Genomic DNA, 22,016 nt, shown 5'->3' with positions numbered 1-22,016 from the left:
TGCCCCTCTTAGTAACATCTTACACTAATGTGGTACATTTGTTACAACTGACAAACCGATAGTTAATATATTATTATTAACTGAAGTTCATAGTTTACGCTAGGGTTCACTATTGATGTTATACAACCTGTGAGTTTTAACCAGCATGTGATGCACTGTGTACATAATTATAATGTCATGCAGAATAGTCTCACGGCCCTAAACCCCCTGTGCTGTATCCTCTCCCCCCACTGAAACCACCGAGCCTTTTGCTTTCTCTGTAGTTTTGCCTTTTCCAGAGGATCATATAGGTGAGATTACATAGTGTGTAGTTTGTGAAGATTGGACTCTTTCATCAAGCAATATACACTGAAGGTTTCCTTCATGTCTCTTTGTGGCTTGATAGATCATTTATTTTCAGTGCTGAATAATATTCCATTCTAAAGATATACCAAGTTTTATTTGTCTGTTCACCTATTGAAAGACATCTTGGTTGCTTCCAGCTTTTAACCATTATGAACGAAGGTGTTGCAAACATACATGTGCATGTTTTTGGGTGGACATAAGTATTCATTTCCTTAAGGTAAATACTTGGGAGCATGATTACTGGATCATATGCGATGAGTATGTTTGTAGGAAATGACCCAAATATTTTCCAAGGTGGCTATCCCATTTTGCATTCCCATTAGCAGTCAGTGAGAGTTCCTATTGCTCACATCCTCACCAGGATTTGATGCTGTCAGTTGTGATGGATTTTCACTGTTCTGATTGGTGTGTAGTGGTATCTCGTTGTTTTAACTTGCAGTTCTCTGATGATACATGATGCGGGCATCTTTTCATATGCTTTTTTGCCATCTATATATAGTCAGCTCTCCATATCCACAGGTTCTGCATCTATAGATTCAACAAACCACAGGTTAAAAATATTTGGGAAAAAAATCCAGAAGCTTCCAAAAAGCAAAATTTGAACTTATCGTTCACTGGTTCTTTGGAAGGAATGATGCTAAAGCTGAAACTCCAGTACTTTGGCTACCTCATGCAAAGAGTCGACTCATTGGAAAAGACTCTGATGCTGGGAGGGATTGGGGGCAGGAGGAGAAGGGGACGACCGAGGATGAGATGGCTGGATGGCATCACGGACTCGATGGACGTGAGTTTAAGTGAACTCCAGGAGTTGGTGATGGACAGGGAGGCCTGGTGTGCTGCAATTCATGGGGTTGCAGAGAGTCGGACACGGCTGAGTGACTGAACTGAACTGAACTGAGTGACTGTTTACCTTGTATTTACATTATGTATGCTGTGCTTAGTTTCTAAGTCATGTACAACTCTTTGCAAACCAATGGACTATAGCCTGCCAAGCTCCTCTGTTCATGGGGATTCTCCAGGCAAGAATAGTGGAGTGGGTTGCCATGCCCTCCTCCAGGAGATATTCCCAACCCAGGGATTGAACCCAGGTCTCCTGCATTGCAGGTATATTCTTTACTAACTGTGCCACCAGGGAAGCCGAATTTACATTATATTAGGCATTATAAGTCATCTACTTAGTCATTAATTTAAAGAATATGGGAAGATGTGCATAGGTTATATGTACATGCCACACCATTTTACATGAGGGACTTGAGCATCCACAGGTGTTGGTACCTGCTAGAGTCCTGGATCCAATGCCTTGCAGATACTGAAGATAACTGTATCTTCTTTGGTGAGGTGTATTTTCAGGGTTTTTGTCCATTTTAAAGTTGGATTGTTTTCTTGTTGTGTTTTAAGGGTTTTTGTTTGTTTGTTTGAATGTTTGATATATTTTGGATACAGATACAAGTCCTTTGTCAGATAAATATTTTACAAATATCTTCTCCCAGCCTGTAGCTTGTCTTCTCAGTCTCCTAGCCATATTTTTCACTGAGCACAGTTGTTAATTTTAATGAAATCCAACTTAGTAATTTTTTCTTTCATGGGTCATGCCTTTGGTGTTTTATCTATAAATTCATTGCCAAACTCCAGGTCCCCTAGAATTTCTCTTATCTTAAAACGAGTTTTATAGTTCTACATTTTACATGTACTGTGATCTGTTTTGAGTGAGTTTGTATGCAAGGTGTAAAGTCTGTGTCTAGATTTGCTTTCTTTGCATCTGGATGTCCAGTTGTTTCAGCACCATTTTTTGAAAAGACTGTCCTTTCACCTTTGAATTACCTTTGCTCATTTGTCAAAATTAGTTGATTCTGTTTGTGTAAGTCTAGAGAATTTTCTTGAGTATATGAGTGACTAAGGAAATGAACCACCCAACAGACCCCAGACACTCTAATCTTTGTCAGTTTTGACCACTTAAAGTGCTTTTACCAACATTTTGTATTGCATATACCAATGATTCTAAAATGCCCTGGAGTAAAGGGTGAATTTTCTTATGCCTACCTTAGCAGAAGAGTATTATGAGTAATATGCTTTAGCATATGAAGATAATAACCGTTCCCATCATCAGTGGGGCAAGCTTCTTGTGTTGTCTTTTTAGTTTTGGTAACATAACGTCATGTTCTATTTTCTGGTCATCTGTCTTCTACCACATCTTTGAAATGAGACCCCTGGGTTGGGAAGATCCGCAGGAGAAGGGAATGGCAACCCACTCCAATATTCTTGCCTGGAGAAACCCATGGACAGAGGAGCCTGGAGGGCTACAGTCCATGGGGTCGCAAAGAGTCAGATATGACTGAGTGATTGACACTGAGTGAGTGTTGTCTTGGTTAGGGTAGGTAAACAAATGAAAATTAAACATTTTGAGCATCTTCTGTGAGCCCTAAAAAGGGCTCTTTACAATTTCTATCTTACATTGTACTCATCAGAGCACTGCAAAATATTAATATTCCCATTTACATATAGAAACTGAGGTTCAGAGATGTGGCATAACTTGTGCAATATTATGTAGTTTTTCCTTTGAACCCATACATGCCTGATTCCAGAGTCTGTCCCTGTTCTTCTCCATCCCTCTGCCTCTTGGGTTGCAGATGGTTAACCCAATGCCTTGGGTTCATGGGCCTGGAACTGGCAGGGGATACAAGGTGTGTGTGGATTGGGACAATAAAGATGAAAAAGTGTATTTCTGGTACTAGTTGTGGGAATATTTCCCCTATTCTTAAAACTATATGCAATTAATCAGCAATTATGTCAAATATTCTCTATCTGTGTGTTTAATCATCCCACAAAATATAACCCTTATGAAAATACATACAATAAGGGGAAAAACATTCTAGCTGTGAAGGAAAGCATGTTTAATTCTTCAAAATAATGTTTAATAGTAGTATCATCAATGTGGTTATAGTTGGGGTGGTTTTGTTGTTGTTCAGTTGCTAAGTCGTGTCCAGTTTTTGCAACCTGGGTAGTTTTAGACTGTGTATATTTTATGTCCCAAACTGGAAGTCCTTAAAGATAGTTTGAAAAAATATGAGCCAGTTTCCTTCTCTAGCTTCATGTCCCATGAAAGGACTCATCAGGTGCAGTTCTTCTGCAAATACTCAGGTCACAGAGCAAGGGGTAATGACTCCTGTGTGTGAAGTCTGCAGCTGGAAATCATGCTTTGGCAAGAACATGAGTAATTTATCTTTTGTAAAAAGAGAAAAGTGTTGTCTTATTCCAACCAGATAGTTTGTTAGCATAACTATTTGTGTGCATTTTGATATTCAAATACAGATGTTCCAAAATGTTTCCACTGTGGGAAGCAGCTGCTGCTATTCTAGCACAGAAATCTCAGTGAGATTAATATACAAAGGCAGTGTGAACCTTAGTGGCAAGTATAGCATCTGCTTGAGGTGGGGCTTTTGAGTCCCCTAGATAGTGGGTCTTCATATTCTTGTTAACAGCCTGAAACTATTGTTTCAGATCTAAGCTTGTTCTGAAGGAACAGGAACAAAGACAAGTGATTAATTTGTAGTTCACTTAGCTGATAAATATCATCACATGTTATTTGCCCAGCGGCTGTAAAACACTGACCTTCATTTCCAGTGGCAACTGATGGGAATATAGATGTTCGGTCACAATGACTGATGTTTTCAGTGCTGTTACTAGCTTCTGCTCTGGTAGCAGAGCTCAGCCCTGCCAGCTTGCAGTCATAAAACATCCATCCACACCTTGGTGATGCGTTTACAGAGAACTTCACAGTTTACTCAGGACACTCTCATGTACTGTTTCATCTGATCCCATCCTAACCCTGGGAAGTACACATGCTGTCATTATCAGAACACTTTACATATAAAGAAAACACAGGTGAAGAAGTTGAATGACTTACCAGGGTGACACAGACAGGGCCTCTGACTCTAAATCCTGTTCCATTCCTATACTACGTCAAGCAGCCTTTCTCATTTCGGAGGCTGTGATGTGTGCTTCACAAACTATATTGTCCTGTCTGGAGCTGCTGATTTCCAGGACACACGCATGAGGAGTCCCAGCCTGATGGTGCTGCCTGCGACTGGCAGGTGCCAGGGAAGAGCTAACGCAGTTATTCTTCCCTCTTTCCCTCACACCCCAGAAGGGAAATGCCCCAGATCTCCCTTTCCTTATGTTCAGGAGAGCTTGAGCAAATGAGCTCCTGTGTCTCTCTGGCATTTACAGAAATGAAGAACCAGAAGCAGAAGATCCCTGGGCTGTCATTTGGAGTTTCCATAAACCAGAAGGTTCTAAGAACAGTGATGCCTGGGGTGCTGTGCCTGCCCCAGGCCTTATAAATCTATTCCCTGCAGTGTTCAAGGGCTCATTGCCTCCAACCAGACCTACTGTTTGGAATTATCTAGTGAATTATTTATGGTTTACACATTTGACAGAGGCTCATGGCTAAGTTTGAAAACACTCAGTTCCTGGCTTACTGCTGGGTCCTGGAAACATCTGTCTGGAAAACCGAGGCTCAGAAAAGTGAAGTTTCTAAAGATCCCAGAACTCGGAAACAGCAGTACAGTTTTGAACCACGTGCGTCTGATTCCAAGTTACACTAGCTCCAGAGTGAAAGAGCCATGTGTTTTACTTTGAGAGCAACAAAGATTTGCAGATGGGAGGGTTTGTGGACTGTGTTCTCTCTAGCCCCACTTGGGCACAGAAGGACCCCTGAGAGTAAGGAGGGGAGGGCCAGTTACAGAAGGAAGAGAGAGGGACTGAGCCCCTGGGCCTGCGGCAAGGAGGATAGAAGCTCATTGGGCGTGGGGTGGGGAGCTGTGAGCAGTAGAAAGGCCCATGTGCAATGTGCTGACATGAAGTCTTAACCTCTGATCCCAAAGAGGTTCCCAAAGTAGGAACCAGAGGCCAGTTCACGTCCAAGTGGCATGCTCTTGGGTGACATCATTGTTGCTTCTGCCAGAATCACGTTGCTGTAGGATTGTGATGTTCACGGAATTGTTTCTGCTCTCCACCACTCAGAAAAAAATGCAAAAAAAGTACATTTCTAAGTGTTTATTTCCTCTCTGTTTTCCTCAGTCTTTTTGTTGGACCATCTGTGAAATGATAAAAGAAGCTTAAAGCTGTATGGAACCTTTGGCAAATAGACAATTTGCAAGCATCTTGAAGATGGTCAGTCTCAAGTCTCTATTTCGGAGGCAAAGAAATAAAGTAGCAAATCACTCACAGCTATAAAATATTAGTAAACACTTTCTGAAGCACACAGACGTGGAGCACATCTGATAAAGCAGTGCCCTGCCTCCAGGTGGGATGGCCTTCCGTAGCCTGGGGGCCCTCATGAAGATTGCTTGCCCGTTTGTGACAGTTTATTTTACCATTTGTTCTGCCAGGATCACATGTTCATGGTAGAGGGAGGGAGCATCCCAAAGAAAGGGGGCTACGTGCCTCCAGCTATAGGTTTGGTGAGAAGGGAGGGGAGGGCAGGCAAGTTGCTGAATGAAAAGAAGGGCAGGAAATGTGCAGTGTAACTTTTGTCTCTGCAAAGGAATTAGAAACCAGAGGTAAGAATCTAAGACTGTCTGCACTTAGTAAGATTCTCGAACCCATGAACCCATGTAACATCTCCTTAGTTATATTTGTTTCCCTTTGGTTCACTATACCAATAAAGAGGCATTTTCATTAAAACCTTTAAGACAAAAAAGAGGCCATGTTCTTTTCTTTAGACAAGAACTGCTTGAGTGGCAAGCATTGTGAGGTGACCAGGAAGATAGCATCTTTCTGCAAAGAGGCCGAGGCCAGAAGAGGCTAGAGATAAGAACAGCAAAAGCGGTGGGGTCCCGTTCACAGCTGCAGTTGTGACTGTCGTTTTCTTCTGGCTCTCATCTCATCTAAGCCCTCCACCACAGACGGCACTGACGAAGTCACACTGAGGGGGCAAAGATAAGAGAACAGGACCCTCCAGTGGGTCCTGGGTCGCAGAATTATCCGTCATCATTGTTGATATCTTCCTTGCTGTTAGTGTATCCATTTGGCTTGGGAGAAGACAAGAATTGAGAAATGCACAGGAGTGCAAAGAGCCGTGCATGGAGTTCTCCTATGAATGTCCTGTGTTACATTACATGTAATAATTAATTTTGATTTTCTTCAACATTTTCTTGTAACTGCAGAGGTTAATAGCTATTAACAGAGATATAATATCCACAATATTAAACATGTCAAGTCTTTAAGATGAAAGTTATATGACACACAACCTGTTTCTGTGAGATTCGGTATTGGAAGTTACTGATTAAATTGCCATTGTCTTTTATTAGGAACTTGCTGAGTGGAAGTGCTGTTTTTCAGTTCTGCATAGGTCTGCAGACCTCTGATAGAGACACCGTTGGAAATTGTATTGGATGGTTATAGGCAAACTCTCAAACATTTTATTTGCTGAAACAAACCAAAGCCATTTTCTGATGTGCTTTCTTTTCTCTGCCTTATCCTTTCTCTCCAGGCAGCCTCATCAGCCCTGAGCAGTCTGGGCCACGTGTACACAGCCATTGGAGATTATCCCAATGCACTGGCCAGTCACAAACAGTGTGTTCTTCTCGCCAAGCAATCCAAAGATGAGCTTTCTGAAGCCCGAGAGCTCGGCAACATGGGAGCTGTGTATATCGCCATGGGTGACTTTGAGAATGCTGTGCAGTGCCATGAACAGCACCTGAAGATAGCCAAGGACCTGGGGAACAAGCGAGAAGAAGCCCGGGCCTACAGCAATCTGGGCAGTGCCTATCACTACAGGAGGAACTTTGACAAGGCCATGTCTTACCACAATTACGTGCTGGAGCTGGCGCAGGAGCTGATGGAGAAGGCCATAGAGATGCGGGCCTACGCTGGCCTGGGCCACGCTGCCAGGTGCATGCAGGATTTGGAGAGGGCCAAACAGTACCACGAGCAGCAGCTGGGCATTGCTGAGGATCTCAAGGACCGGGCTGCAGAGGGGCGAGCATCTTCCAATCTGGGTAAGTACAGGCTTCCTTGCGGGACCAGGGTCAGGGCCATGGATTGGAAGTTGCTGGAGTGACCCGCTATCTTTGACAGGAATCTGTGTGTTTATTTTCAGTAGTCCTCATTGCTTGTGTTATATTTTCCTTCGGATATATTTCCTTGGAGCCTGCCTGCTCAAAATGACAGGATCTTTTCTGTCATCCCAGAGCTGTGAGCATTAGAATGCTGAAATACTGGAAAAACAAAACACCCCAGCCTTTTAATCTGTCTAGAGAGAAGAGCGAGCAGATTTATCTAATTAGAGAGAAGGGGGATGAAATGCAGATATAAAGCTATGTTTGGTTTAAATGAAAGGGAAGCTGCTAGGAAGTCATCAATGGAAAGGAATTTGAGAGGATTTTTGTTTAGAGAGATTTCTTTATTTGGTGACTTTAACACAAAGGAAATGTATTTTTTCCTCTCAATGTGTGTATAGTCACAAATGATATTTATAGTATTAGTGTAAATGTATAATTATTATTATTTTTTTAAAATTTTAAGAAATTGGCAGTGTGTTTTGATACACACACTGGGTTGGGCACAAGGTTTGTTTGGGTTTTTCCATAACATCTTTTGGAAAAACCTGAATGAATTTTTTGGCCACTCCAATACTTGGTTACAGTTAAGACCTTTATATATTTGGATGAATTTATAAGGAATGGTAAGAGGTAATAAGTATTAGTGTCTGGCTACTTCTTAGAAGATATTGGTAGCTTTTCTCTGTACCCAAGCAGATGTGGGTACATAATGAACCAAGAGAACAGATGTGTTCAGAGGTATAAGCTGCAGTCATGCTTGAGCCTGGAGCCTGTGGTTTGTGCTGCAGGAACTCAGGTGGGAGAGGACAAGGAGACAGTGAACTTGCTGGTACCAGCGTATGCTTAGCAGATGGTGGCAGTGCAGTGTGAGCCTCAGTCCCCTTTGCTTATGTGCCCTACAAAACCCTACTTCTCTTCTTATAATTTTAGCACTACTTCTTCCTCCCCTCTGCCTCCACTTACTGTAACCATACGTTTTGTTAATATGGTTGTTAGAAGAAGTCTGACAAATCCCTGAAGATGACACTGAAGATGAGATCAGAATGAGAACCTGGAGAGTCTGATAAAAACCGTAGAAATAAGTTCTTGGTATTATATATTCATTCAACAGATTTCAGGTATTTATTGAATCATTACGGTGTGCTGAATCCTGGAATAATTGCCTCAAGTGATAGAGAAGTTTGAAAAAAAAAAATCCTTGCCCTCAAAGAACTTATAACTTAGTTGGTAAAATAATACTAATACCTAGGGCAACAGCGGACTCCCTACAAAGCAGAGATAATGATGTTGTGTTGCCATGAAATTCCCAGAAGGGAATCCCTGAGGAGTGGGAATAGTCTGGAAGGCTTCTTGGAGGGCATGGCACCCAGGTGAACCTTGAAAGATAGTTGAGATTTGGCCAGAAATGGGATGGCATTAATGGCAAGGGGTATATGATACAAGGAATTTGATATGATAGCTTGGCCTATCTGAGGGACGGTGGCATGATTAGCCTTCAGGAATGTGCTAGAGGATGGTAGAAGATTATAAGATTATTATGAAAAGTAGGCAAGGAACTGCTAGCGAACAGGAACTCCTGAAGATTTTGAAATGTAGGAGGGAGAACACTGACTAGATGTTTTAAGAAGACAAGTTGAGTAGTGGCATGTAGGAGAGGTTGGAGGGCTTGGAACCTGGAGTGTAGAAGGCTGGGCCTGTTGGACAGTTCATCTTGTGTCAAAAATCTATCGTTTTGATTAGCTGTATTTTCCAAAGACTTTGTTCATATAAATTGTTGGATGTATTGGCATAAAGTTGTTTGTAATACTTCTGTGTTTTCCTTTTAATGCTGGCAGGATATGCCCTGTTTCATTTCTGTTATTGGTAGTTTGTATTCTATACCTGTACAACAGCCCCCTCATCCTTTTCTAGATTATTCTAACTAGAGATTTATCCATTTTCTTGATCTTTTTAAAGAAGCAACTTTTGTAGTTAATTTTTTTTCTATTGCTCGTCTTATTTTTTAATTTCGTTTTTTTGGTTTCATTTTTAGTATTTTCTTTCTGCCACTTTCTTTGGGTCCTCTTTGTAGCCTCTCAAGGTTGTAATTTGGGTCATTGATTTTAGACCTTTCTTATTTCTAATACAAGCATTAAAAAATATAAAATTTCCTCTAATCACTGATTTAGCTGCATCCAATAATTTTTGATATGTTTTTGCTTTCATTGGGTTTAAATTATTTTCCAAAATATTTTGGGATTTCCCTTTAAACCCTGTGTTGTTTAGAAGTGCTGTTTAATTTAAAACATTTGTGATTTTCCTAGATAGTTTATTGTTATCAAATTCTAGTTTAATTCCATTGTAGTCAGAGAACATACTTTGTAGTATTGCAATGGGTGTCTCTGCAGGTGCTGTTTTGGTCAAGGTAGTTGATGGTTATATATTGTTAGCATCCACTGTCTGGCATGGCCAATGCCCTCAGGTAAACAAAGACTCTTAGACTGGGCAGTCTAGGGGCTTATAGAGTGCCTCTGAGAGCCAAGGGTAAAGGCTGGACCTCTCTGGGCAACGTTAAAGTGCATATTAAAGTTTAGATATAATAATTTTTAGCTCTAGAATTTCCATTTGGTTCATTTAATTAACATTTCAGTTTTCCTAAGATATGTTTATTCATTACAGGTATATTTTCCTTCTCATAGGCAGCCCTAGTTATTACAAAAGCTTATAAAACCTTGCTTCTAGTTCCATGTGGATCATCTCAGAGTTACACCCTTTTGATTGCCTGTCGTTGGCATTATTTTTTAATAGCTTGATTGAGGCATAATTTGCATAGCATACTATTTACCCCTTTCAGGTGTGTGATTAGTGGTTTGTAGTGTAGTCACAGAGTTGCGCATTGATTGCCTGTTGTTTCGAGTTTTTAGTCACATTTTAATGTACTTTTTGATATGGAATTATATCCAACATTGTCAGTGATACTTTAGAAGGACTCTGGATTCTGATATAGTTTTCTTAACAGTATTGACTTTTGTTGTTGTTTTACCAGTTAACTTAATTCAAACATCAGATTCTGTCTTCCCTGTGATTTCAGGCAGCTGAAATGTCTGTTCAATCTTTCAGCTTTCATGGAGTTGCTTAGATCCCAGGTGCTCAGACAGTAAAGAATCTACCTGCAACACAGGAGACCCGGGTTTGATCCCTGGGCCGGAAAGATCCCCTGAGAAGGGGATGGCAACACTCTAGTATTCTTGCCTGGAGAATTCCATGGACAGAGAAGTCTGGCGGGCTCAGTCCATACAGGTCACAGAGTCGGACATGACTGAGTGACTAACACACACACACATGCATATTTCATGAGTTAAACAGAGATTTGTGTAGAATTTATACTCAGAATTCAAGGCTCCCCATTCACTGTGACTCTCTCTGGGATTTTGCCTTTATGTTTTCAAACCAGAAAGATGGTGCATATGTACTTGAGTTTTAGCCTTACCACATAGCTCTAATGGGGTTTGCCCTCTGGTCCCTGCCACCACAAAATGCCCTCTGGCATTTCAAAAGTGGGAAACTGACCTAATGCCATTCCCTTCTGCAAAGAGTCAACTCCAACCTTGCTAACAATTTCTCATTGCTTTTGGTTGCACACCAATGTTTTTAGGTAAGTTCCTTCCCCTTCCCTCTCCATACTAGCCCCCTGCCCCCTCCACACCAACCCTCCTGCCCCCTGTCAGACTCTTAACTGTTATCTGTAGGTGGGTGTGTCTGAGAGGAGCTGCTCCTCCATTACTGGAAGCGGAACTCCTCCTGTTTTGTTATTGTTCAGTGGCTCAGTCACGTCGGACTCTTTGCGACCCCATGGACTGCAGCACACTAGGCTTCCGTGTCCTTCACTATCTCCCAGAGTTTGCTGAAACTTAAATCCATTGAGTCAGTGATGCCATCTAACCATCTTTTCCTCTGTCATCCCCTTCTCCTGCCCTCAGTTTTTCCCAGTGTCAGGGTCTTTTCCAATGAGTTGGCTCTTCCCATCAGGTGGCCAAATTATTGGAGCTTCAGCTTCAGCATCAGTCCTTCCAGTGAATATTCAGGGTTGATTTCCTTTAGGATGGACTCATTTTTGGTGGTGGTTTAGTTGCTTAAGTCATGTCTGACTCCTGTGACTCCATGGACTGTCGCCTGCCAGACTCCTAACCCACTACAATTTGATATGTACCTTGTGTACCCTGAAAAAGATCAATGGTGATTTCCTGATGGCTCAGTTGAAAGATCTCTTGATCTCACCTCTAAATTTCCCTAATCAGTACACAACATTTGGCAGGCTTTACTCTTTCATAAAATTCTCTCCTCCTCCAGTTTCTGGGAAGCACCACTGTCCTGATTTTCTTCTTGGCTGCTCTTTCTGTACCATCTTCATTGGCTTTTTTTTTAAGAGGGGGAAAAAAAACAATTGGAAAAGTTACAAAAGTGGTACTTACTTTTGTAAAAAATTCTTACACTATGAAAGGGTATAAAGTAGAAAAAGGAGGTGCACCCCCTTACATTCTTTCTTCTGTCGAGCTCTTCAGAGTTAACTACTGTTAGCAATTTCATTAGACTCTTTCCAGACCTTTTTATTATGCACATAAACACACAGTAGTACAATCATATATGTAAATATACACATGTGTGTACAGGTTGTTCCTTTTTTAAAAACTTGGATCATAATGTATATCCTTTTCAGCCACCTGCTTTTTTTTAGCCCACTTTCCCTCTTGGGCTTCCCTCTGTGTCATTATTCAGATTCCCTACTTTATTTTTAATGGCCCTTTTCCATTGTATTGCCACGTGTTAAATGTGGGAGTTCTTGTATTTTGTTCCTGATTCTTTCCCCTTCTTTCTTTGTATCTCGTTCTTTATCATTTGTACCACCACACCTTCAGCTGCTGCTTCAGCACACATCATTTCTAAACTTGTTTTCACCAGGTCTGACCTGCTGCCTGAGATTTTTTTCACATCTTCAGCTGCCTAGTGGATGCTTCGTCTGATTTTCATGCTGATCTGACTAAGTTTGTGAGTCCAAATGGGAAATATCTTTTTCCTAAATTAGCTGCTTCTCCTAGCCTTTTTATTCTGTTGATTACAGCCCCATTCTTCTAGTCATCTCTATTAATTTTCTATTGCTGTTGTAACACGTTGCCACAAGCTTAGTGGTTTCAGACAACACAAATGGTTTCTCTTACAGTTCTGGAGATTAGGAGACTGAAATTAATTTCACCAGGCTGAGGTCAGCGTTCGCAAGCCTGGTTTCTTGGCTCTAGGGAAGAATCAGCTTCTGGTGGCTGCCTGTGTTTGCTGGCTGGTGGCGTCTTCCTCCAGTTCCAGGGTGTGCCACTCCAGTCTCTGCCTCTGAGTCATCATATTACCTTCTCTTCCCACCCAACTCCTCTTGTATCCCTCTTTAAAAAAGGCTATTGTGTTTAGATCAAGCTCACTTGAGTAATCCAGAATATTCTTTTCAAGATCCACAGTTTAATCATACCTCCCAAATCCCCTTTGTCATATAAAGTAATATCCACAGCTTCCTGGGATTAGAATGCAGACATTAGGGAGGGAGGGGTTTGTCATTCAGCTTGGTCATACCATCCTGACTTAGAAATCTAAAGTCATCATTGATTTCTTACCCCACCCCACCCCCTTTTTTTTCAGTTGACACTCAGTCTAGCAGTTGTCAAATAAATAAATGTTCTCACTGAAGATTTTTCTTTTTCTTGCTCCTTTCCTAGTTGCCCAGTCTGATGCAATAACCAACTAGTTGGGTTTTCCTCACTACCATCCCCTCCCTCCCATGTGTCCTCCATCCCACAAGTCAAGAGTAGACCAACCTTCCTAAACTGTACCTCAAAATGGGGCCTATCATGGTTTCCATTTTTAAATTCTGCTGCTCCTCTGTCCATATGCTTTACCTAAAACTGCTTTTCCATCTTCTCTAATCAAGCCCGCCTGGCTGTCCTTTCTTGCTTTAATGTATTTTCTCAAGCTATTTCTTCCAGTTAGAAGAACTTCTGTTCCTCTATTTTGCTTGTCTAAAGTTTGCCCATCATTTTAGTATTATCCCAGACACCATTCATTTCTTGAAACCCTCTTTTGATAACAAGAAAAGTTATTTACCTTGTCTGAGTCCTGAGTCTACTTTAAAAATTTCTCTTATTCTATTTCTATTCAATCATAAAATATGGTTATTTGTATACTTGTATAGTTACCTCCACTGGATTAAAACACGATAGATGTGTGAACGAACAGCATTCAACTCCATGGTCCCTGTATCTCTGAGTATAACTGCTTAGACATAATGAGAACCCAGTAAGTGTTTATATGATTAGATTGAATGAGTCAAAGCTCATGCCAAGATGTTGTGCCTTGGTGATTGGAAGAACAGTGGTGCCTTTGGAAAGAAACAGGAAAGCTGAGAGGAAAAACTTGCCAAAACCTGTTCCTTATCAAACGTGGTATGTTTGTTTTGGACATGCCCAGTATGTGTTTCTCTCGATGTAACATGAACAAATAGAACTAGAAACAAGTATTAAGATGGCATCATCCTAATGACACCTATAAGGTAAGAGAAGAAAGGCAATCAGGGAGCCTGAGTCAGGATCACAGAGGGTGGAGGTGACCCAGGTAGAGTTCAGGGAAAGGAGAACGACAGCACGTGGAAGGCATATCACTTGTATTAGAGAAGGCAAGGAGAATGAGATTTGAGTCACTAAGAAGGTTTTTTGACCTTAGAGGCTTTCTGTGCATGTCTGAGGGAAAAGCCAATAGAACTTACGGAGATGGCGAAAAAGAGAAGGTGGAGATGACAAGAAATCTTTGCCCTTGGTGGTCAGTTCAGTTCCGTTCAGTTCAGTCGCTCAGTCGTGTCTGACTCTGCGACCCCGTGAATCACAGCATGCCAGGCCTCCCTGTCCATCACCAACTCCCAGAGTTTACTCAGACTCACGTCCATCGAGTCAGTGATGCCATCCAGCCATCTCCTCCTCTGTCGTCCCCTTCTCCTCCTGCCCCCAATCCCTCCCAGCATCAAAGTCTTTTCCAATGAGTCAACTCTTTGCATGAGGTAGCCAAAGTACTGGAGTTTCACCTTTAGCATCATTCCTTCCAAAGAAATCCCAGGACTGATCTCCTTTAGAATGGACTGGTTGGATCTCCTTGCAGTCCAAGGGACCCTCAAGAGTCTTCTCCAACACCACAGTTCAAAAGCATCAATTCTTCAGCACTCAGCCTTCTTCACAGTCCAACTCTCACATCCATACATGACCACAGGAAAAACCATAGCCTTGACTAGATGGACCTTAGTCGGCAAAGTAATATCTCTGCTTTTGAATATGCTGTCTAGGTTGGTCATAACTTTTCTTCCAAGGACTAAGCGTCAGCATGTACCAATATTTACCATCCACCTTGTAGTTGATTTAAAATAAAGCAAATAGAAATGATTTAGACTCTTTAGGTTTCTTATGAACAACAAACAATTTCTTAGGTGTTTTCTAAGTATGTTTTAATTGTGAAAATAATGCTAATGTAAATTTTGCCTGAAAAAATGTTCATCTTGTCTTTTTTATGCTCAAAACAACGGTAGTTGCGTGACCTTATTTCTGTAGCGTCTGGTTTTTTGGTAACTTTATGGCTCTTATTTTGGTAGTGTGGAGTCAAATCTGTTAGGCTGCAAAGCATGTCACTTTAGTCAAGACTCAGTTCAAGTCTCTTTCTCTGATCATCCCGGATCTTCGCACTCATGTGCAGGCAGGCAGCAATGCTTCTCATTTTACTTTGAGATAAGCTGCAGTTAGGGAAGTGAGAAGGGAGCGCATTAGAAAGATGGCTCCTCCTTCCCTTCCTTCCTTTTTTCTTTTTCTTCCTTTCTCTTTCTGGATGAAGGCGACCACTTCGCTTGCCACTCTGGCCCTGAAATACATACAAGAGTGAACATATTTCAGAAACCACTTCCCATGTGCAACAGTGTCAGAGCTGGTTCTGTTTGTGGTATTGGGTCAGACATGAGAAATGAAAAGTATTTTTCAACAGGGCGTAGGGTGAAATATCTAATTATCTGTGGAAAATAATTTAAAAATTTAAAATATCTGTGCCTTTTGAGTCAAAAAGATGTTTGATATCTGGAAAGTAGCTTATTTGGGAAAGAAAGGGAAATGGGACTTGTGGGGTTTTTAAATTACTTTATTTCATATTGGAGTATAGTTGGTTACCAGTGTGTTGGTTTCACGTATGCAGCAGAGTGATTCAGTTACATGAGTACATGCATCTATTCTTTTTCAAGGTCTTTTCCCATTTAGGTTTTTATAAAATATCGAGCAGAGTTCCTTGTGCTATACAGTAGGACCTTGTTGGTTATCTACTTTAAATATAGCAGTGTGGGACTAACGTTCGTTAATTCATTTGCTCAATCATTTATTCTTTCGCACAACAAATATTTATTGAATATTAGTTATGTGACAGGCACTGTGGTATCTTTTATGAATAAAGCTGGCATAGTTCCTGTCCCCATAGAGCTTATGGTTTTTCATTTACCAAGCTTATATTGAGATCTGCTCTGTGTCACATATTTATATTCATCTTCATATTTAATCATCTCCACAAACCTATGAGGTCAAGAGTATTAATTAATTTTACATATGAGAAAATCACAGCCCAAGTAGATTTAAAAATATTTTTATCTATTTGGTTTCAAGAGACCTGTAGCATAAAAGATTTAGTAAGATCTCATAGAATGATGTGGCTTCTTTTTTCCCCATGTTTGCAAACCAATGTGGGAGTCATGTGTTTTGGTAAAAGTTTGGTAGCTATCCTGGTGGGTATACGCACGGTACAGCAAAATAATAGTCACCAGAAGCGGGACTCACAGCTGTTCTAATTCTAGGATTTAAGAAATATCATCTGAATAACTTTTATAAAAATTATGTTTACAAACTCTGACAATTTGAATCAAAAAATTCTAAATTCCCATAGAAAGATAGACCAGTATTACATGTTGTATACATAACAAACAGACATTGTACCTTAATTATATCGTATTCCCTGATTACATTTTATGAATTAAATAATTACTGTAAACACATGTAAAACACAATATCCTGAAAAATCTTGTAATACGTCTTTTGTAAGAGAAAAAAATTCTGTCATATGGCAGTCACTCTCTTTTACCTATTTTTCACATTTCAGTTTTTATATGTTGGGTTTTCTTTAGGCAGAGAGAGGTCTAGCTTTATAAGTAAAATGTTAGTAATTGTAGATAATTAATTTACACTCATTGGGTATTTATCTTTGAAAATCCACAGTATGATTTATGAGACTGCATTCAAAATAGCCACTGAAGTGTCTATTTCAAAATAGATACTGAAGTGTCCATAAGACCTCACAAAGAAGTTCTTGCTACAGCAATGTAAGTCCATAACACTTGTGTTTTATGAGGTAGACTGGTATTTATGAGGTATACTATGAGGTGAACTGTTATTACTCCTTTTCACTGGTGAGGTTCCAGAGATTAACGAATGTCTGTAATTCACCAAAGGTTGTGGAGTAAGAGGCAGAGTTGAGTCTAGACTTCCAGTCTCTGATTCCAGGGTCCACTCACTGATCCTTCTATGAGGGAGCATTCCCCCTGGAAGGGTGGGTGGATTCCAGAGGGCGCCATGCTGAGGTTACTTAGCCTAGGGCGAAAACCGCACCCACCCTCCATCCAGAGGAAGATGAGAGAAGCACCACTGGAGGGCTCTTGGCCACCGTGAGTGGTGGTCCCAGCCTGTGCTCCCTGAGAAGGACAGGCACCGTCATTGGGGAGCAGGCCTCTTTCCTCTTTCCCTGGAGGGTCTATTTTCTATTGATTACTTGCACTGAACTAGATACTTTGCGTATGTTATTTCATGTCATCTTTACTACAGAGCCTTGTGGTAGGCATAGAAGTAAAGGTACTGGCCCAGGATCGTACGGTTTATAAGCAGCAGAGGCAAGATCCAAACCCAGGTTTACCTGCTGTCTTCTGCAACAGCTCACAGCCTCCTCTGAACCCCATGCACTTAATTGAACCATTAGTTCTTACTTGAGACTCATGGACGAGACTACACAGATTGTCAAAGTCTAGTAAGATCCATGCTGTAGGAAGCCAAACCACACACCTCTGCTTTCCTTTCAGAGCAGTTCCTGTTCAGGTCATGAAAAGAGGAAAAATGTGTCCCAGAGCCTGAAGCAGATTTTTCTAGACATCTAAAAAAAAGTAACAAGAAAGTGCTTTCCCTGTTTGAAAGGAGAAATGAAAAATAGAGAGCGTCAACCAGAGCAGGAGATTTTTCTGATCAAGCACCGGAGGACTCACAGAAAATGATTCAGGCCCTCATTACGGTGGTGACACGCACATCTTGTGCTGCACCCCACACCTATCAGTACCTAATAAATATTAATAATATTTATCCTCTCCTTTAGGTCAAGATTTGTCACCCTGCTTGTCTAGACATTGCCATTTAAAGGGAGCTGTGATTTGCTTACAGATACAGCGCGTCTGTAAACATGTGAGCGGCGACGGATGGGGCAGTAAATCTTGGTCAGCGCTGCACTTTGGAGGGTTGCAGCAGAGGCTGCAAAACTGTTGTTGGAATAATGAAGTGGATGCTTGCTGCCAGGTTCCAGGGTTCTGTCTCCAGCAGGCAGAGTCTAGCAGTAAATTAGCTTATGTTTCAGCTTGGCAGTTGGCACTTGGTTCATTTGTAGATGCTAATTGTAATCTGATGTTATCAGCAGCAGGTAATTGAAATGGTCTTGATGAATTACTTAATTTCTTTTAATAGCTGAGTCTTCAAGAACTGAATAAAGAAGATAAGGTGATCAGGAGGAAAATACAACAGCTCCATCTTTCTAATTAGTGCTTGGAGGTTTTTTCTTCTTTACACAAATGATTATGAACATGTGAGGCTGAATAGGTTTATGTGTCAAAAGCCCCCATGGGGGCATTTCCCATTAGGCAGCCTAGTCCTGAGCATTGATAACACTTCTGTTAGGACTTCAGAAGGGAACACTTGAGTGATCACTTTGGAGAACATTGATTTCTGAATACAATTTTATTTTCCCAGACTTAGGTGGGCACTGCCTTCTGGGGGTATTGCCACTTTGGCATTCACTGAGTGTTCAGCCCTTCTTGCGTGGCTGTTTTGGGTGAGCAGTGCTGCCTGGCACTGTGCTGTGAGCAGGGGAGCCTCACCATGAGGTTTAGTTGCCGGCTCCTGCCACCCACACCTGGCGCTGGCGCACCTGCCTGTCCCTGAGTCTTTCCATCTGCAGCAGATCCTGCGTAGCCATTTGCTTTGCCAGCAGTGGTGGGTGCAGATGTGACCCCAGGTCCTGCCATCTGTGTTGGACACTGCCTGTTGGACCTGTGCCACATGACTGCAGTGGGCTTTGCAGGGTATTTCTTGTAGAAACATTTGGCTCTGTTTTAGTCTCGTGTTCATTCCTTAAGGAATCCATCTGTTTTGAGGTCAGTCTGGAGGAATTTACTTTTTGATTAATTTTTTGAGAAAATCAAAATAACAGTGGAAAAAGTTGAACATTTGAACTGGGTCTCTTAGCTAGACATTCAGATCACGTCTGTGGTTCTTCTTCATGGTGAATTCTATTTAAAGAGAGCTTATTGTCGCAGGTGAAGATTCCAGGTCTCTAAGTCACCAATACGGTATTGACAGTAAATGCCTTTGATGGTTTATGCATTGCAGAGATACTGATACTGTTCTGCTTCTTGATCTGGGGTGGTAGTTACATGGCTGTACTCACTTTTGAAAATTTGTCCAAATGTATGCTTAAAATTTCATACCTTTCTGACTGTATATTATACTTTAATTAAAGGTTTACTTTTAAAAACACATTGCTCTCTGCAGGCAGAGTAGAATTGGAATGTTATGCCCTTCTTGATCCTAATCCATGACCATGGCCTTCACCACCATACACCAAATCCCCAAACCCAGACCTCACTTCCATCTGAGACATCTGTCTATTCCTGCTCCTTTGACAGCTCCATCTGCCCCAAACACCCTTCCGTCTGTCTGTGACTTCATGAGGTGACTCTGGGTGGGCTCCTGGATGGGAGCAGAAGGACCAGCCCATGATTAGAAGCTTGAAATTTGCAGCCCTGACCTCCCCATCCTCCAGAGCTAGGGGAGGAACTAGAAATGGAGTTGTTAATAATAGTTGATCATGCCTGTATGAGAAAGCCTATAAAATCCTAATAATAATCTGATATACATCATGAGAAACGTTGGGCTGGAAGAAGCACAAGCTGGAATCAAGATTGCTGGGAGAAATATCAATAACCTCAGATATGCAGATGACACCACCCTTATGGCAGAAAGTGAAGAGGAACTCAAAAGCCTCTTGATGAAAGTGAAAGAGGAGAGTGAAAATGTTGGCTTAAAGCTCAACATTCAGAAAACTAAGATCATGGCATCTGGTCCCATCACTTCATGGGAAATAGATGGGGAAACAGTGGCAGACTGTATTTTTTTGGGCTCCAAAATCACTGCAGATGGTGATTGCAGCCATGAAATTAAAAGACGCTTACTCCTTGGAAGGAAAGTTATGACCAGCCTAGATAGCATATTAAAAAGCAGAGACATTACTTTGCCAACAAAGGTCCGTCTAGTCAAGGCTATGGTTTTTCCAGTGGTCATGTATGGATGTGAGAGTTGGACTGTGAAGAAAGCTGAGCACTGAAGAATTGATGCTTTTGAACTGTGGTGCTGGAGAAGACTCTTGAGAGTCCCTTGGACTGCAAGGTGGTCCAACCAGTCCATCCTAAAGATCAGTCCTTGGGTGTTCATTGGAAGGACTGATGCTAAAGCTGAAACTCCAGTACTTTGGCCCCCTCATGCGAAGAGTTGACTCGTTGGAAAAGACCCTGATGCTGGGAGGGATTGCGGGCAGGAGGAGAAGGGGAAGACAGAGGATGAGATGGCTGGATGGCATCACCAACTCAATGGACATGAATTTGAGTAAACTCGGGAGCTGGTGATGGACAGGGAGGCCTAGTGTGCTGTGATTCATGGGGTCACAAAGAATTGGACACGACTGAGCCACTGAACTGAACTGAATCTGATATGGGGGGTTCAAAGAGCTTTCATGTTGGGGAACACACCCACACCAGAAGGGTGATGCACTCCGACTCCACGGAGACTCCTCTGGAAAAGCTCCTGCACTCAGGACCCTCCCAAGCTTGGCCCTGTGTATCTCATCTGTCTGTTCAGCTGTATCCTTTATCATGCCCTTTAATAAACTGGTGTTTGTGTTTCCCTGAGTTCTGTGAACTTCTCTAGCCAATAGTCAGCCCTGAGGAGGAAGCTGTAGGAACCTCCTGTGTATAGCCTGTTGGTCAGAAGCACAGAGGTTGAGACTGGTATCTGAAGTGGGAGTGGGGTGGTCTTGTGAGACTGAGCCCCTACCTGTGGGATCTGATGCCAGCTCCGGGTAGACAGGATCAGAATTGAGTTGAGTCCTAGGACACTCAGCTGGTGTCTAAGACTCACTTGTTACCTGGGGACATCCCCTAACACCACGCTTGATGACCAGCAGTGTTGGAATGCAGTGTTCTGTGCAAGTGTACAGGAGACTCAGGGGAGAGAGAGACAGTGGGAAGAACTGTTTTTTTCCCAGACGGGAAGGAAAACACTGAGATTTTTTTCATTTACACCTAGCATATATATTTTTCAATAACCCTAAACATTCAAAAAGTATTTCTTGAGCACCTACTATGTGCCAGAAACTATTGGCAGTGGCTGTGTGGTAGATAAAACAGGCATTTTAAGTGCTTAAAGGAGGAGTACTGAGTGACTTCAGAAATTATATGGGGTGCAATTTTAATTAAGGTAGGGGGTGCCAGAGAACTCTACCCTAAAGAACTGGCCCCAGCTGGTGTTTCTAATGCTGTTTTCTGCCACCCTGCCCCTCGCTCATTCCTCCTCCAAACCTCTGTACGTGGTATTTCCTTCACGGTTTTCCTCACGTGATTTCTTCTGCCCTGAGTAGTCCTTCTCCTTCTGTCAAGCCTTTGAAGTCTTGCTTATTCATTCAGACTTCAGTCAAAGGCCATATTACCTTAAGCCTCTCAGACTCTTCCAGGAAATTTAGTGTTCATTTGTGATCTCACATTATATGGCCCTTGTTAAGCATAATTATTTACCAACCAAATCATAAATGCCAAGAATGGATAGGATATGTTTCTTAGCTTTTATTGTGGTCTTATTCCCTATTAGCTAGTAAGTGGCCACACCAGATATGTATCTTAAATAGATACGAATGACAAGAGCCAAGCACTATGGGAAATTCCAGGACCTAATTACTGAAGTCTGAGGGTCAAGTGCTTACTTACCTCTTTCACAGCGACTGTGTTCATCCATTGTGCCTTGCTGCTTTAAGTCAGGGTATAATTCCTGCTGCTTCTGACTCCGTAGCGCAGGTGGACTAGTCCTGGAAGAGTGGCAGTTTCCATGCATTGTAGACTGGATCTTCAAATTCCCGTTGGTGTAAATGATCTCTGAAACTCTGCTACTTTAAAAAACAGAAATTCTTTTATTTTTTCCATGGAAAGACAAATGTATATGGAAG

General features: G+C 41.7%; 1 protein-coding gene across 3 annotated transcripts in view; it reads left to right on the top strand.

Moving 5' to 3' along the window:
• TTC28 (tetratricopeptide repeat domain 28) overlaps positions 1–22,016 on the top strand; it is a 575,441-nt gene that overhangs the window by 413,032 nt on the left and 140,393 nt on the right. For all 3 annotated transcript variants that reach the window (XM_040251367.1, XM_040251366.1, XM_040251368.1), the window contains one exon: positions 6,839–7,346. In XM_040251367.1, the coding sequence (XP_040107301.1) occupies positions 6,839–7,346 (508 nt within the window). The remainder of the gene's footprint in view (positions 1–6,838; positions 7,347–22,016) is intronic.

Source organism: Oryx dammah, unplaced genomic scaffold (assembly GCF_014754425.2).
Source record: "Oryx dammah isolate SB20612 unplaced genomic scaffold, SCBI_Odam_1.1 HiC_scaffold_12, whole genome shotgun sequence".
NCBI lineage: Eukaryota > Metazoa > Chordata > Mammalia > Artiodactyla > Bovidae > Oryx > Oryx dammah.
The sequence above is the reverse complement of the archived record's forward strand: the minus strand, read 5'-3'. Positions and strand labels throughout refer to the sequence as shown.